A 16,688-nucleotide genomic window follows, 5' to 3' on the forward strand; every position below is an offset into this window, starting at 1 on the left:
AGGCAGTCGCCCTCCAACAACAACGGAGGGCGGAGAAGCGACGCTCACAACAACGAGCGGAGCGCCGGGTGCCTAAAGCACAGCAAGTTTCCACAGTAGGGGGCACAGGTGGTGCATCAGCCAGTCGTCTCAGTCAGTCGACCTGTGCCATCTGGGTCTGCCCCGTGACCTGCCAGTGGGCGTTCGACACTTCACGTGGCCTCAAGGTGCACATAGCCTGGCACAAGTGGTTGTTGTTGTTTCGTCAATGCATGTATGTGTGAGTGCATTTGTGTGTGTGTGTGACTTTATGTGTGTGTGTGAGTCAATTTGTGTGTATCACTACATGTGTGTCTGCCTTCTTCGCCCGGGCAACGCCGGGTACTTACCGCTAGTATTAAAATATAAACGTTGCCAGCGCGTGTACGTGCGAGAACCGCCGTATTAACGGCTAGACACGCGCGTGTATGGCGCAGACAAATCAGTGGGTGGATATCGCGCGAGCGCATATTAATTAACTAATATCCGAACAGCTGCGGAGCCTCTGTGGCTGCCAGCGTGTTAATCAGTAACCAACGGTGACCGTTCGCCGTGTTGACACAACGGCTTAGCCTCCAGCCCACAAGGAGAGCTCGGACACACGTATATTGCGCAATCAGCGCGGGCAGGTGGAACGCCGCGAATGCGGACGTGCGTGTTGTGGAGTGAAGAGTGCCCATAGGGGCGCACGTGTAGTAATAATCCCAGGGCGGTGGTGAACCAGCCGTGAGACATCTCTCTCCAAGAGGGTGCTGGCGCGGGGAGGCCGGTCACCCGATCGGCGGTGGGCCAGTGAGAAGCTCCCGCGGGGAGGGGGAAGGTGGGCGTCAGCCCCCACAATGGCAGGATTTCATTAACATCCGGAGAAGCAAACAAATCAGTAGCAAGATCAACCTGAACATATTCAGAACATTCGTGTTGAGTACAGCTTAGTATGCCTGCGAGACCTGAACATTAAAACAACTGACAGAGATAATATATTGGCACTCGGAATGTATTGCTACAGAGGTATAGTGATGTATCTAAGCTGGACTAAAAAAGTGACCAACATAGAAGTAAGAAAATAATGCATATAGAATAAGACAACCTGATGATGATACAGGCAGTGATGGGACGAAAACTGGCACCATTTGGACACATTTGGGATGACCAACAACAGGAAAATTAAAAGTGTGTTGTTTGGAAAAATGGAAGGAAACGGAAAGAGAGGAAGTCTCTAACATAGAATGGCTTGGCGATGACATCATGAGACATCAGTGCCAGAAAGATGTGGCACAACTTGAGCATATTGGTGCTACAAGACAGAGAGGAAAGTTAAAACAAATGACAAAATGTGCAGTGGGCACCTATTATGGCTATCTGCTCATGGATCGTGATGATGTTGATGATGATGTGACCATCACCAAAATTACCGCCAGCGCCATGTTTGTGAATCTGGCATACCGAGGTCATGACAGAGGCCAGCAATCTCCATGCAAAGAACATCCATGTCTGTAATGTTGCGTTCTTTGCTGTATTCTTTCAAATGTCTTACGAGCTGTCCAGCCAAATGCGCTGTCCTGCACAGGAGGAAGAGCAAAAGTGTGAGATACTGTAATGGAAGTGAAATAAAAAGTCATAATAAAACAATATCAGATTATCGAGATGTACCGATTGATATTATGTCCTATGCGATATATGATAAAGTTAAGGGCTGCATGACCGAGAATGGTGATGTGAAAATGTGTTGCATTACCGTATTGGTTTCAATTGTATGTTTATCTCCCTGACATGTACATCTGAAAAAAGTTATGAATTGTAATCTAAAGTGCCATTGCCATTGAGCATCAATGAATTCATACACTTAATTCTAGAAAAAAATATTCCATAAAATGTGCATTTCCATGTACAGCCTTTTATCATTGCAATGGTGGATAATGGCCTTCCCACACCATAATTGAATCACACCGGTTAAGGTGGTATGGTGAATGTGACATGTACATCTGAAAAAAGTTATAAATTGTAATCTAAAGTGCCATTGCCATTGAGCATCAATGACTTCATACACTTAATTCTAGAAAAAAATATTCCATAAAATGTGCATTTCCATGTACAGCCTTTATCATTACAATGGTGGAAAATGACCTTCCCACACCATAATTGAATCACACCGGTTAAAGTGGTATGGTGAATGTGAGGAACATAGTTGTGGGAGCATAGATGTGCAGTCTAACGATATATTTTTTCTGCACAAACATCGACGATGTCTCAATGAAGTATCACAGTCTAGTTAGGATCATCACTGCAAAGCGTCGTTTCTCCATGACAGGCACATACCGTCTGTCTGTAACGCCATCCTGTGGCACATTCGCAGCAGCGTTCAATATCCAGCAGCAAAAATTAAAGGCCCCACCTCTTTCGCTTGGCTTTCCAGCGACATTGAGCCTCAGGTGCTCTCCGATTAGTACGGTTGGCTACGTACGATGAGAAAGAAGTTCAACATGTATATAAACATGGTCATTTACGTAGAAAAAATTATGCACATAAAGTCTGAGATTACAAAAAGAGGGAAGGACCAAACGTGGACAAGATATCCACCCACACAGGCGAGCGAGTGCTCATACATATGAGGAGTTAGAGTGCTATCACCTGTTCATGAAATAATTGAAAGAGAGATAGAGTTGCGTGGAATAGTGGTTGGTGGCCAACATATGAACAATTCCAGACATTTTATTGGTGATATTGTATCGATAGAACAATCTGAGAACGATTAGCAAAACATGCGGGATAAAAATGTTGGAAAGTCAAAATTAACGATTCGCAATCAGCTGTAAAAAATATAAATTTTATATGTGGTAATATCAAAGAAGAACATCACACCTGAATGTCAAGTACAAATAATTGCGACTAAAATTAAGCAGGCGGAGCATTTTAAATATTTAAGCAGCATAACAGTAGGTGGAAGGTGCATGACAGAGATAAAAAGACGGATCTCACTGAAAAAATACATACCGTATTTCAGACAATAGGATGACATTGAAATATAATATATATTTGACAACAATTACACCACTGCATTGTTACATCTGGTCTGTAATCTTAAATGGAAGTGAAAGCCGGGCAATTGAGAAGACATTTTGAAGCAATTCTAGATTTGAAGCTTTCGTGACTGCAAGGAATCATCTTCTTAGGTTCTTTCGGTAAAGTCACGTAGAAAGTAAAATAAAATAAAAACAAAAATCACGACGTTTCGGAGGCAACACAAGTCTCCGTCATCAGGTGGGACCGTCACAGCCAGATTAGCTGTATCAAGTGAGGCAATGATTCAAGATGTAATCCCTTAAAAGCGAGTTGAGGGGGAGGGAGAGGGAGGGGGGGAGCTCATCAGACTATGGTAGCCAATGAAAGGAACGTATCGGGTGGGAGGGGGGGGCGAGGCCAAAAGGGTGGGCGATGGACGTGGAAGCGCTTGTGCGCAAGCGGCCAATTACTGCACACGCCAACACAATGGAGCGATTGTGCGCAAGCGGCCAGCCACTGCACCCGCCAACACAATGGGCAGAGAGGAGGAGGGGAGGTCTAATACACATGATAGACAAAAGAACGAAAATGATGATGGGTACAAACTTAGGGGGAGCTCATCAGACTATGGTAGCCAATGAATGGAACGTATCGGGAGGGAGGGGGGGGCGGGGGGGGGGGGGCGAGGCCAAAAGGGTGGGCGACGGACGTGGAAGCGCTTGTGCGCAAGAGGCCAATTACTGCACACGCCAACACAATGGAGAGAGAGGGGGAGGGGGGGTCTGATACACATGATAGACAAAAGAACAAAAATGCCCATGTTTATACCAATGCTGGCTGAACAATGAAGAGAGTACTGTTAAAATAACTGAGGATGTTAACACTCGGTAACGTACAGTAAAATAGTGCCTGTTAGATAAGATGGTCCAAAACAAATTTGTGATTAAGTCTTTTTTGCGTGGTTGATAACATCTTTCCAATGATTACTAAGTTTGTACCCATCATCACGGTTGAAATTATGTCTGTGTTTGTATATTTGTATGGCTTCGTGTACAAACCTTTGACGGTAACCGGGAGGTTTGCAGAGAACCTTGGTCTCGGAAAAGACAATTTCATGAGAGCCCACCGAGTTGTAGCAATGATCGGCCACGGCAGAAGAATCAGTTCTGCCGTGTTTCAGATCTGACTTGTGCTCGCGGACACGATCAGAAACATGACGTTTCGTTTCTCCAATGTAGCAATCACCACAAATGCAACTCAATTTGTAGACTCCAGGATACTGTAAGTCAGGAACGACATCCTTCACAGATGGAATCAGATCACGGATTTTATGCACTGTACTGAATCGGACTTGGATCTTATGTTTGTTTAGAATTTTGGAGATCTTTTTGGTCACGCCAGCTATGTATGGTAACGTGATGGTTTTGGTCGGAGTTTCATGTGGCTGTTTCTGTGTGGTGGGAGAGACAGCTTGGCGGATAGTACGGTCAGAGTATCCGTTCATCCTGAGGGCCCGATGTACATGTCTTAATTCACCGGTCAGGTGGTGTTTGTCAGAAATGCCATGTGCTCTGTGGTATAGCGTTTTGATGAGAGAGTTCTTTTGAGATGGGTGGTGGTGGGAATCCGGTTTCAAGTAGGAGTCTGTGTGGGTGGCTTTTCTGTAGACAGAATGTCCCAAGGAACCGTCAGGACTCCTCTCAAACAGAATATCCAAGAATGGTAGTTTACCGTCTTTCTCCACTTCCATGGTGAATCTGATGGATGGGTGTCTAGAATTGATGTGGTCCAAGAAGTGGTTCAATGCTGGGAGGCCATGTGGCCAAATGACGAAAGTGTCATCCACATATCTCTTCCACAGGGAAGGACGCAGGGTGGATGTCTGGACGGCGTCTGATTCAAACTTTTCCATGAATATGTTGGCTATAACTGGTGACAAAGGGGAGCCCATAGGGGTACCCTCATTCTGTTTGTAGAAGGTGCCATTCCAGGTAAAATAGGTGTTGGTGAGGCAATGCCTAACCAGCGCAGGTGCATCAGAATTCAATCCATGTTGGACTAAGTCCTCAATTATTGTTAGGGTGTCCGGTACTGGGACTTTGGTAAACAAAGATACTACATCAAAGCTGACGAGGATGTCATCAGGAGATAGTACCATGTCCTTAACCATAGAGACTAATTGGGTTGAGTTGAGTACTGCTGAAGAGGTCTTGCCTGTGAAAGGGAGCAGAGTATCTGATAGAAAACGGGCTAGTTTGTACGTAGGAGAGTTTATCGTCGACACAATGGGTCGTAGCGGGGTGCCTTCCTTATGGATTTTGGGAAGACCATAGAGTCTGGGAGGTCTTGCCGCCGATGGTTTTAGAGAGGGACGTTTGCTTGGTTCGATTAGGGAAGTCGAACTCGTGATGATACTGTTGGTTTTCCTCGTTAGGCTTTTAGTGGGATCGTTTTTAATTTTAGAGTAACTCCCATCATTAAGAAGGTCCAGGATTTTGTTGTTGTATGAATCTTTATCCATGATGACCGTGGCATTGCCCTTGTCTGCCGAGAGGATGACTATATCATCTCTCTTTTTTAGGTCCGCGAGTTCAGAGCGTTCGTTTTTGCTGATGTTACTAGTGGGTTTCTTAGCATTCTTAAGAATAGTAGCTATTTCAGCTCTTGCTACATCCGCATGGATGTGTCCTATGCCTCTGAGGGCTACATCAATCTGGGAAATCATATCCTCTACTGGTATATATTTAGGGGTGACGGCGAAATTTAGTCCTTTGGCCAGTACCGTTTTTAGAGTGTCAGAAATTGGGATGTTACTCTGATTAATCACGGTCTTGTTAACATCCAGCTTTGCGATGTGTGGCTCTGGTTTCTTCTTAGATAGGAGGTTGAATTTAGAAATCAGGTTAGCTTTGCATTTGGCTGACAGTGAGTCAGCAGAAGCAGAAGTCATGTTATCAACGTGGTTCCAATCAGAAGGTGACATTTTTTGTGTTAACATTAAATGTGTTTGTAAGAGAGTCTTGTCTAAATTATCGAGTTCAGATCGGAGTAACCTTATTCTCTCCGAGATTAGTGATAGGCTGGCTTTAAATAAGATCTGTTTGGAGTTCGGTGAGGACACAGCAGCGGATGTGAGTGTGAAAGCGATGGGTATTACCTTGTTATCTCGGCATCTCTTGAGGAAGGCCAGCGTCTCGAGAAGCTGTGACTTCTTGTCTCTTTGTCTGTTAAAAACTCTAACAGATAGGTGGAATTCCTCCCCGTAGAGGGCATTAATTCTAGATTTGAAGCTTTCGTGACTGCAAGGAATCATCTTCTTAGGTTCTTTCGGTAAAGTCACGTAGAAAGTAAAGTAAAATAATCACAAATTTTTTTTTGGACCATCTTATCTGACAGGCACTATTTTACTGTACTTTACCGAGTGTTAACATCCTCAGTTATTTTAACAGTACTCTCTTCATTGTTCAGCCAGCATTGGTATAAACATGGGCATTTTCGTTCTTTTGTCTATCATGTGTATCAGACCCCCCCTCCCCCTCTCTCTCCATTGTGTTGGCGTGTGCAGTAATTGGCCTCTTGCGCACAAGCGCTTCCACGTCCGTCGCCCACCCTTTTGGCCTCGCCCCCCCCCCCGCCCCCCCTCCCTCCCGATACGTTCCATTCATTGGCTACCATAGTCTGATGAGCTCCCCCTAAGTTTGTACCCATCATCATTTTCGTTCTTTTGTCTATCATGTGTATTAGACCTCCCCTCCTCCTCTCTGCCCATTGTGTTGGCGGGTGCAGTGGCTGGCCGCTTGCGCACAATCGCTCCATTGTGTTGGCGTGTGCAGTAATTGGCCGCTTGCGCACAAGCGCTTCCACGTCCATCGCCCACCCTTTTGGCCTCGCCCCCCCCTCCCTCCCGATACGTTCCTTTCATTGGCTACCATAGTCTGATGAGCTCCCCCCCTCCCTCTCCCTCCCCCCTCAACTCGCTTTTAAGCGATTACATCTTGAATCATTGCCTCACTTGATACAGCTAATCTGGCTGTGACGGTCCCACCTGATGACGGAGACTTGTGTTTCCTCCGAAACGTCGTGATTTTTGTTTTTATTTTATTTTACTTTCTACGTGACTTTACCGAAAGAACCTAAGAAGATGATTCCTTGCAGTCACGAAAGCTTCAAATCTAGAATTAATGCCCTCTACGGGGAGGAATTCCACCTATCTGTTAGAGTTTTTAACAGACAAAGAGACAAGAAGTCACAGCTTCTCGAGATGCTGGCCTTCCTCAAGAGATGCCGAGATAACAAGGTAATACCCATCGCTTTCACACTCACATCCGCTGCTGTGTCCTCACCGAACTCCAAACAGATCTTATTTAAAGCCAGCCTATCACTAATCTCGGAGAGAATAAGGTTACTCCGATCTGAACTCGATAATTTAGACAAGACTCTCTTACAAACACATTTAATGTTAACACAAAAATGTCACCTTCTGATTGGAACCACGTTGATAACATGACTTCTGCTTCTGCTGACTCACTGTCAGCCAAATGCAAAGCTAACCTGATTTCTAAATTCAACCTCCTATCTAAGAAGAAACCAGAGCCACACATCGCAAAGCTGGATGTTAACAAGACCGTGATTAATCAGAGTAACATCCCAATTTCTGACACTCTAAAAACGGTACTGGCCAAAGGACTAAATTTCGCCGTCACCCCTAAATATATACCAGTAGAGGATATGATTTCCCAGATTGATGCAGCCCTCAGAGGCATAGGACACATCCATGCGGATGTAGCAAGAGCTGAAATAGCTACTATTCTTAAGAATGCTAAGAAACCCACTAGTAACATCAGCAAAAACGAACGCTCTGAACTCGCGGACCTAAAAAAGAGAGATGATATAGTCATCCTCTCGGCAGACAAGGGCAATGCCACGGTCATCATGGATAAAGATTCATACAACAACAAAATCCTGGACCTTCTTAATGATGGGAGTTACTCTAAAATTAAAAACGATCCCACTAAAAGCCTAACGAGGAAAACCAACAGTATCATCACGAGTTCGACTTCCCTAATCGAACCAAGCAAACGTCCCTCTCTAAAACCATCGGCGGCAAGACCTCCCAGACTCTATGGTCTTCCCAAAATCCATAAGGAAGGCACCCCGCTACGACCCATTGTGTCGACGATAAACTCTCCTACGTACAAACTAGCCCGTTTTCTATCAGATACTCTGCTCCCTTTCACAGGCAAGACCTCTTCAGCAGTACTCAACTCAACCCAATTAGTCTCTATGGTTAAGGACATGGTACTATCTCCTGATGACATCCTCGTCAGCTTTGATGTAGTATCTTTGTTTACCAAAGTCCCAGTACCGGACACCCTAACAATAATTGAGGACTTAGTCCAACATGGATTGAATTCTGATGCACCTGCGCTGGTTAGGCATTGCCTCACCAACACCTATTTTACCTGGAATGGCACCTTCTACAAACAGAATGAGGGTACCCCTATGGGCTCCCCTTTGTCACCAGTTATAGCCAACATATTCATGGAAAAGTTTGAATCAGACGCCATCCAGACATCCACCCTGCGTCCTTCCCTGTGGAAGAGATATGTGGATGACACTTTCGTCATTTGGCCACATGGCCTCCCAGCATTGAACCACTTCTTGGACCACATCAATTCTAGACACCCATCCATCAGATTCACCATGGAAGTGGAGAAAGACGGTAAACTACCATTCTTGGATATTCTGTTTGAGAGGAGTCCTGACGGTTCCTTGGGACATTCTGTCTACAGAAAAGCCACCCACACAGACTCCTACTTGAAACCGGATTCCCACCACCACCCATCTCAAAAGAACTCTCTCATCAAAACGCTATACCACAGAGCACATGGCATTTCTGACAAACACCACCTGACCGGTGAATTAAGACATGTACATCGGGCACTCAGGATGAACGGATACTCTGACCGTACTATCCGCCAAGCTGTCTCTCCCACCACACAGAAACAGCCACATGAAACTCCGACCAAAACCATCACGTTACCATACATAGCTGGCGTGACCAAAAAGATCTCCAAAATTCTAAACAAACATAAGATCCAAGTCCGATTCAGTACAGTGCATAAAATCCGTGATCTGATTCCATCTGTGAAGGATGTCGTTCCTGACTTACAGTATCCTGGAGTCTACAAATTGAGTTGCATTTGTGGTGATTGCTACATTGGAAAAACGAAACGTCATGTTTCTGATCGTGTCCGCGAGCACAAGTCAGATCTGAAACACGGCAGAACTGATTCTTCTGCCGTGGCCGATCATTGCTACAACTCGGTGGGCTCTCATGAAATTGTCTTTTCCGAGACCAAGGTTCTCTGCAAACCTCCCGGCTACCATCAAAGGTTTGTACACGAAGCCATACAAATATACAAACACAGACATAATTTCAACCGTGATGATGGGTACAAACTTAGTAATCATTGGAAAGATGTTATCAACCACGCAAAAAAGACTTAATCACAAATTTTTTTTGGACCATCTTATCTGACAGGCACTATTTTACTATACTTTACCGAGTGTTAACATCCTCAGTTATTTTAACAGTACTCTCTTCATTGTTCAGCCAGCATTGGTATAAACATGGGCATTTTCGTTCTTTTGTCTATCATGTGTATCAGACCCCCCCTCCCCCTCTCTCTCCATTGTGTTGGCGTGTGCAGTAATTGGCCTCTTGCGCACAAGCGCTTCCACGTCCGTCGCCCACCCTTTTGGCCTCGCCCCCCCCCCCGCCCCCCCCTCCCTCCCGATACGTTCCATTCATTGGCTACCATAGTCTGATGAGCTCCCCCTAAGTTTGTACCCATCATCATTTTCGTTCTTTTGTCTATCATGTGTATTAGACCTCCCCTCCTCCTCTCTGCCCATTGTGTTGGCGGGTGCAGTGGCTGGCCGCTTGCGCACAATCGCTCCATTGTGTTGGCGTGTGCAGTAATTGGCCGCTTGAGCACAAGCGCTTCCACGTCCATCGTCCACCCTTTTGGCCTCGCCCCCCCCTCCCTCCCGATACGTTCCTTTCATTGGCTACCATAGTCTGATGAGCTCCCCCCCTCCCTCTCCCTCCCCCCTCAACTCGCTTTTAAGGGATTACATCTTGAATCATTGCCTCACTTGATACAGCTAATCTGGCTGTGACGGTCCCACCTGATGACGGAGACTTGTGTTGCCTCCGAAACGTCGTAATTTTTGTTTTTATTTTATTTTACTTTCTACGTGACTTTACCGAAAGAACCTAAGAAGATGATTCCTTGCAGTCACGAAAGCTTCAAATCTAGAATTAATGCCCTCTACGGGGAGGAATTCCACCTATCTGTTAGAGTTTTTAACAGACAAAGAGACAAGAAGTCACAGCTTCTCGAGACGCTGGCCTTCCTCAAGAGATGCCGAGATAACAAGGTAATACCCATCGCTTTCACACTCACATCCGCTGCTGTGTCCTCACCGAACTCCAAACAGATCTTATTTAAAGCCAGCCTATCACTAATCTCGGAGAGAATAAGGTTACTCCGATCTGAACTCGATAATTTAGACAAAACTCTCTTACAAACACATTTAATGTTAACACAAAAAATGTCACCTTCTGATTGGAACCACGTTGATAACATGACTTCTGCTTCTGCTGACTCACTGTCAGCCAAATGCAAAGCTAACCTGATTTCTAAATTCAACCTCCTATCTAAGAAGAAACCAGAGCCACACATCGCAAAGCTGGATGTTAACAAGACCGTGATTAATCAGAGTAACATCCCAATTTCTGACACTCTAAAAACGGTACTGGCCAAAGGACTAAATTTCGCCGTCACCCCTAAATATATACCAGTAGAGGATATGATTTCCCAGATTGATGTAGCCCTCAGAGGCATAGGACACATCCATGCGGATGTAGCAAGAGCTGAAATAGCTACTATTCTTAAGAATGCTAAGAAACCCACTAGTAACATCAGCAAAAACGAACGCTCTGAACTCGCGGACCTAAAAAAGAGAGATGATATAGTCATCCTCTCGGCAGACAAGGGCAATGCCACGGTCATCATGGATAAAGATTCATACAACAACAAAATCCTGGACCTTCTTAATGATGGGAGTTACTCTAAAATTAAAAACGATCCCACTAAAAGCCTAACGAGGAAAACCAACAGTATCATCACGAGTTCGACTTCCCTAATCGAACCAAGCAAACGTCCCTCTCTAAAACCATCGGCGGCAAGACCTCCCAGACTCTATGGTCTTCCCAAAATCCATAAGGAAGGCACCCCGTTACGACCCATTGTGTCGACGATAAACTCTCCTACGTACAAACTAGCCCGTTTTCTATCAGATACTCTGCTCCCTTTCACAGGCAAGACCTCTTCAGCAGTACTCAACTCAACCCAATTAGTCTCTATGGTTAAGGACATGGTACTATCTCCTGATGACATCCTCGTCAGCTTTGATGTAGTATTTTTGTTTACCAAAGTCCCAGTACCGGACACCCTAACAATAATTGAGGACTTAGTCCAACATGGATTGAATTCTGATGCACCTGCGCTGGTTAGGCATTGCCTCACCAACACCTATTTTACCTGGAATGGCACCTTCTACAAACAGAATGAGGGTACCCCTATGGGCTCCCCTTTGTCACCAGTTATAGCCAACATATTCATGGAAAAGTTTGAATCAGACGCCATCCAGACATCCACCCTGCGTCCTTCCCTGTGGAAGAGATATGTGGATGACACTTTCGTCATTTGGCCACATGGCCTCCCAGCATTGAACCACTTCTTGGACCACATCAATTCTAGACACCCATCCATCAGATTCACCATGGAAGTGGAGAAAGACGGTAAACTACCATTCTTGGATATTCTGTTTGAGAGGAGTCCTGACGGTTCCTAGGGACATTCTGTCTACAGAAAAGCCACCCACACAGACTCCTACTTGAAACCGGATTCCCACCACCACCCATCTCAAAAGAACTCTCTCATCAAAACGCTATACCACAGAGCACATGGCATTTCTGACAAACACCACCTGACCGGTGAATTAAGACATGTACATCGGGCCCTCAGGATGAACGGATACTCTGACCGTACTATCCGCCAAGCTGTCTCTCCCACCACACAGAAACAGCCACATGAAACTCCGACCAAAACCATCACGTTACCATACATAGCTGGCGTGACCAAAAAGATCTCCAAAATTCTAAACAAACATAAGATCCAAGTCCGATTCAGTACAGTGCATAAAATCCGTGATCTGATTCCATCTGTGAAGGATGTCGTTCCTGACTTACAGTATCCTGGAGTCTACAAATTGAGTTGCATTTGTGGTGATTGCTACATTGGAGAAACGAAACGTCATGTTTCTGATCGTGTCCGCGAGCACAAGTCAGATCTGAAACACGGCAGAACTGATTCTTCTGCCGTGGCCGATCATTGCTACAACTCGGTGGGCTCTCATGAAATTGTCTTTTCCGAGACCAAGGTTCTCTGCAAACCTCCCGGCTACCATCAAAGGTTTGTACACGAAGCCATACAAATATACAAACACAGACATAATTTCAACCGTGATGATGGGTACAAACTTAGTAATCATTGGAAAGATGTTATCAACCACGCAAAAAAGACTTAATCACAAATTTTTTTTTTGGACCATCTTATCTGACAGGCACTATTTTACTGTACTTTACCGAGTGTTAACATCCTCAGTTATTTTAACAGTACTCTCTTCATTGTTCAGCCAGCATTGGTATAAACATGGGCATTTTCGTTCTTTTGTCTATCATGTGTATCAGACCCCCCCTCCCCCTCTCTCTCCATTGTGTTGGCGTGTGCAGTAATTGGCCTCTTGCGCACAAGCGCTTCCACGTCCGTCGCCCACCCTTTTGGCCTCGCCCCCCCCCCGCCCCCCCCTCCCTCCCGATACGTTCCATTCATTGGCTACCATAGTCTGATGAGCTCCCCCTAAGTTTGTACCCATCATCATTTTCGTTCTTTTGTCTATCATGTGTATTAGACCTCCCCTCCTCCTCTCTGCCCATTGTGTTGGCGGGTGCAGTGGCTGGCCGCTTGCGCACAATCGCTCCATTGTGTTGGCGTGTGCAGTAATTGGCCGCTTGCGCACAAGCGCTTCCACGTCCATCGCCCACCCTTTTGGCCTCGCCCCCCCCTCCCTCCCGATACGTTCCTTTCATTGGCTACCATAGTCTGATGAGCTCCCCCCCTCCCTCTCCCTCCCCCCTCAACTCGCTTTTAAGGGATTACATCTTGAATCATTGCCTCACTTGATACAGCTAATCTGGCTGTGACGGTCCCACCTGATGACGGAGACTTGTGTTGCCTCCGAAACGTCGTGATTTTTGTTTTTATTTTATTTTACTTTCTACGTGACTTTACCGAAAGAACCTAAGAAGATTTTGAAGCAAATTAGAAGCAAGATGAAGGCATTTTTTCCCATGCAGAGATAAGATGAGTAACATTAATCTATTACGGATAGCAGGAGAAGAAATGTAATAACAATGAAAAAAAAAGGAAAGTGACGTGTCTTGGATATGCAATGAGTGAAAACAAGAAACTGAGTATGTATTGATTGGTACAATTATAGGTACAAAGAAGCCAGAGGAAATTAAGTTGCGTAAGAAATGTAAACAATTGGTTGCAACTGGGAGTATATCGTGGGAAGTCCTTGAGTCAATATCATGGACAGACTTAAATGGAGAAGGACGTTGAGAAAGGACGTGGCACTAGAGATACAAACAGATGTGGAGATACCTGGTGGACAGTGCAAGAAATTGAAACGCGCATAGTTTTACTCTGCTTATACACTCCCATGTATTTGTACTCTGCCTTCACCAATAACCCCATTACTCACTGCCACGGAGGTCTTTTTTTCAGAAATTTACTGACAAAATGTGCCTGTTACATGGCTGATATATAACAAAAACATTAAATGGGGGTGACAGGGAGTGAAGAGGTGAAGTGCGCAGCTTACCCAATGGAATGCTCGAAGCGTGTGTGCACGGCACTGGGATAGACCTTGTGGCAAAGACCCAACTGCTTGATGAATCGGAGTCTTTGAAACTCCGGTGTGTCCACAATAAGCAGCAACGGCTTTTTCAGTTCGATGAGCCCGTGTATTGGGTCGTTGATCATCTTCCCCTGTGGACCTTCTAAACGGACACAAAGACAAGATACAACGTTTCAATGGCAATAAATTCAATGAAATTACCATTACGCATTCTAAAAAGTTATACGGCATCGCCTGGCATTGTTTTTCCATAGCCGTGACTTGGATGATCACATTTACTTTTCAAAAACTGCTGTAGTCTAAAAAGCAAGCCCGGAGCGTACACACAACACTATACATGTAGAAGTATAATTTGTGTGACCTTCATGTTACTACACATTACAGTTTTTACAGTAGAAGAAACATATATATATATACAATGACTCCTCTACTTACGAACGAGTTAGGTTCCAGAGGTATGTTCGTAAGTCTTTACTCCTAGCGATTCCAAAGATGTTGTACGGGCATGTACACTTAACACGGGGAATTCCTGTATAAGTGATATAATCTCCTGTTGATGTAGATGCCATTGGTTTTTCGTGGTCTGCAGATGTAAATGCCACAACCGCCATCTATTGCGCGGCTATTTAACTACAGTACTCTCGGTCCAAACAGGGAACTGGACGGGTTTGTTCGTATCTCTGAAGTCAAATGTTTGTAAGTAGAGGAGTATTGTGTAACATCTTTAATACATATTAGGTATTGTTATTATTGATATGTTAGAAATGACAGGTTTTCATTGTTGTATTGATGCAACAACCATGCATCAGGAGGAATTTTACAAAGTAGCTACAGTGAGGGAAAAAAATATTTGATCCCCTGCTGATTTTGTACGTTTGCCCACTGACAAAGAAATGATCAGTCTATAATTTTAATGGTAGGTTTATTTGAACAGTGAGAGACAGAATAACAACAACAAAATCCAGAAAAACGCATGTCAAAAATGTTATAAATTGATTTGCATTTTAATGAGGGAAAGAGGTATTTGACCCTCTCTCAATCATAAAGATATCTGGCTCCCAGGTGTCTTTTATACAGGTAACGAGCTGAGATTAGGAGCACACTCTTAAAGGGAGTGCTCCTAATCTCAGCTTATTACCTGTATAAAAGACACCTGTTCACAGAAGAAATCAATAAATCAGATTCCAAACTCTCCACCATGGCCAAGACCAAAGAGCTTTCCAAGGATGTCAGGGACAAGATTGTAGACCTACACAAGGCTGGAATGGGCTACAAAACCATCGCCATGTAGCTTGGTGAGAAGGTGACAACAATTGGTGCGATTATTCGCAAATGGAAGAAACACAAAAGAATTGTGAATCTCCCTCGGCCTTGGGCTCCATGCAAGATCTCATCTCGTGGAGTTGCAATGATCATGAGAACGGTGAGGAATCAGCCCAGAACTACACGGGAGGATCTTGTCAATTATCTCAAGGCAGCTGGGACCATAGTCACCAAGAAAACAGTTGGTAACACACTATGCCGTGAAGGACTGAAATACTGCGGCGCCCGCAAGGTCCCCCTGCTCAAGAAAGCACATATACATGCCCGTCTGAAGTTTGGCAATGAACATCTGAATGATTCAGAGGACAACTGGGTTAAAGTGTTGTGGTCAGATTAGACCAAAATGGAGCTTTTTGGCATCAACTCAACTCGCCGTGTTTGGAGGAGGATGAATGCTGCCTATTACCCCAAGAACACCATCCCCACCGTCAAACATGGAGGTAGAAACATTATGCTTTGGGGGTGTTTTTCTGCTAATGGAACAGGACAACTTCACCGCATCAAAGGGATGATGGACGGGGCCATGTACCGTCAAATCTTGGGTGAGAACCTCCTTCCCTCAGCCAGGGCATTGAAAATGGGTCGTGGATGGGTATTCCAGCATGACAATGACCCAAAACACACGGTCAAGGCAACAAAGGAGTGGCTCAAGAAGAAGCACATTAAAATCCTGGAGTGGCCTAGCCAGTCTCCAGACCTTAATCCCAGTGAAAATCTGTGGAGGGAGCTGAAGGTTCGAGTTGCCAAACATCAGCATCGAAACCTTAATTACTTGGAGAAGATCTGCAAAGAGGAGTGGGACAAAATCCCTCCTGAGATGTGTGAAAACCTGGTGGCCAACTACAAGAAACGTCTGACCTCTGTGATTACCAACAAGGGTTTTGCCACCAAGTACTAAGTCATATTTAGCAGAGGGGTCAAACACTTATTTCCCTCATTAAAATGCAAATCAATTTATAACATTTTTGACATGCGTTTTTTTGGATTTTGTTGTTATTCTGTCTCTCACTGTTCAAATAAAGCTACCATTAAAATTATAGACTGATCATTTCTTTGTCAGTGGGCAAACGTACAAAATCAGCAGGGGATCAAATACTTTTTTCCCTCACTGTATGCCATCACATCACTCGGGGGTGCGGGTGTTCTCTATAGGCAGCCGAGAGCAGTGGTTATTTTCAACCATGTTTGGCTACTACTGTACTACCCCCCTTGAAATTTGTTTCAACCGAGGAACCCCCCTTGCCTGACCAAGCATGGTTCTGATAAATAAATGTGAGGAGTGGAGTGCTGAC

The 16,688-nt window shown here is 44.8% G+C and overlaps 1 protein-coding gene across 1 annotated transcript in view; it reads right to left on the minus strand.

Moving 5' to 3' along the window:
- LOC144737967 (deoxynucleoside triphosphate triphosphohydrolase SAMHD1-like) overlaps nt 1-16,688 on the minus strand; it is a 94,098-nt gene that overhangs the window by 60,084 nt on the left and 17,326 nt on the right. The window contains exons 2-3 of the mRNA XM_078620882.1: nt 14,038-14,215; nt 1,462-1,577 (exon numbers count right to left, since the gene is read on the minus strand). Coding sequence (XP_078477008.1) covers nt 1,462-1,577; nt 14,038-14,215 — 294 coding nt within the window. The remainder of the gene's footprint in view (nt 1-1,461; nt 1,578-14,037; nt 14,216-16,688) is intronic.

The sequence above is a fragment of the Lampetra planeri genome, chromosome 76 (assembly GCF_965212315.1).
Source record: "Lampetra planeri chromosome 76, kcLamPlan1.2.h2, whole genome shotgun sequence".
NCBI classification, from domain to species: domain Eukaryota; kingdom Metazoa; phylum Chordata; class Hyperoartia; order Petromyzontiformes; family Petromyzontidae; genus Lampetra; species Lampetra planeri.